Source organism: Apis dorsata, unplaced genomic scaffold (assembly GCF_000469605.1).
Source record: "Apis dorsata unplaced genomic scaffold, Apis dorsata 1.3 scaffold_326, whole genome shotgun sequence".
In the NCBI taxonomy this organism is placed as follows: domain Eukaryota; kingdom Metazoa; phylum Arthropoda; class Insecta; order Hymenoptera; family Apidae; genus Apis; species Apis dorsata.
Window position 1 is genome coordinate 599,355 of NW_006263594.1, and position 493 is coordinate 599,847.

Genomic DNA, 493 nt, shown 5'->3' on the forward strand with positions numbered 1-493 from the left:
AGGATATTCCGTAAACTGCCGAAATTCGTGAAGGAGCTCAGCATCGGGCACGCGTTGGAGGCCAACATGAAGAGCTTCAAGAATTCGGTCCCGTTGTTCATCGAGTTGAAGAACGAGGCGATGAGGGACAGACACTGGAAGCAATTGATGACCAAGACTGGACAATTTTTCGATATGGACCCGGAGAGGTGCGACGATAACGGTCCAAAAAATTGCTAGAAAAAAATTGCGAAAAATAAGGGTGGTGGAGGAGCAATTAATTAACAATCTTAATTACCGCGTTTATTATCCCATTCTGTGTTTTTAAAGTGATTTACGAGTGATTCCCCCTTTTCCTTCCTTTTTTCTTCTTTTTTGTAAATTTCTCTTTTCAGGATCGTATCTATATTATCCCTATTAGTGGCTATTAATTTTTTTTTTTTTTACAGAATTTTTATCCCGCCAATCATAATTATAATATATGAAATAACCTAATAATATAATATTATATATA

The 493-nt window shown here is 36.5% G+C and overlaps 1 protein-coding gene across 1 annotated transcript in view; it reads left to right on the forward strand.

The window, feature by feature from the left end:
* Positions 1 to 493, forward strand: part of LOC102679379 (dynein heavy chain 10, axonemal) — a 39,587-nt gene that overhangs the window by 24,429 nt on the left and 14,665 nt on the right. The window contains exon 20 of the mRNA XM_031511491.1: positions 1 to 188. This exon is cut by the window's left edge and continues 6 nt beyond it. Within this exon, the coding sequence (XP_031367351.1) occupies positions 1 to 188 (188 nt within the window). The remainder of the gene's footprint in view (positions 189 to 493) is intronic.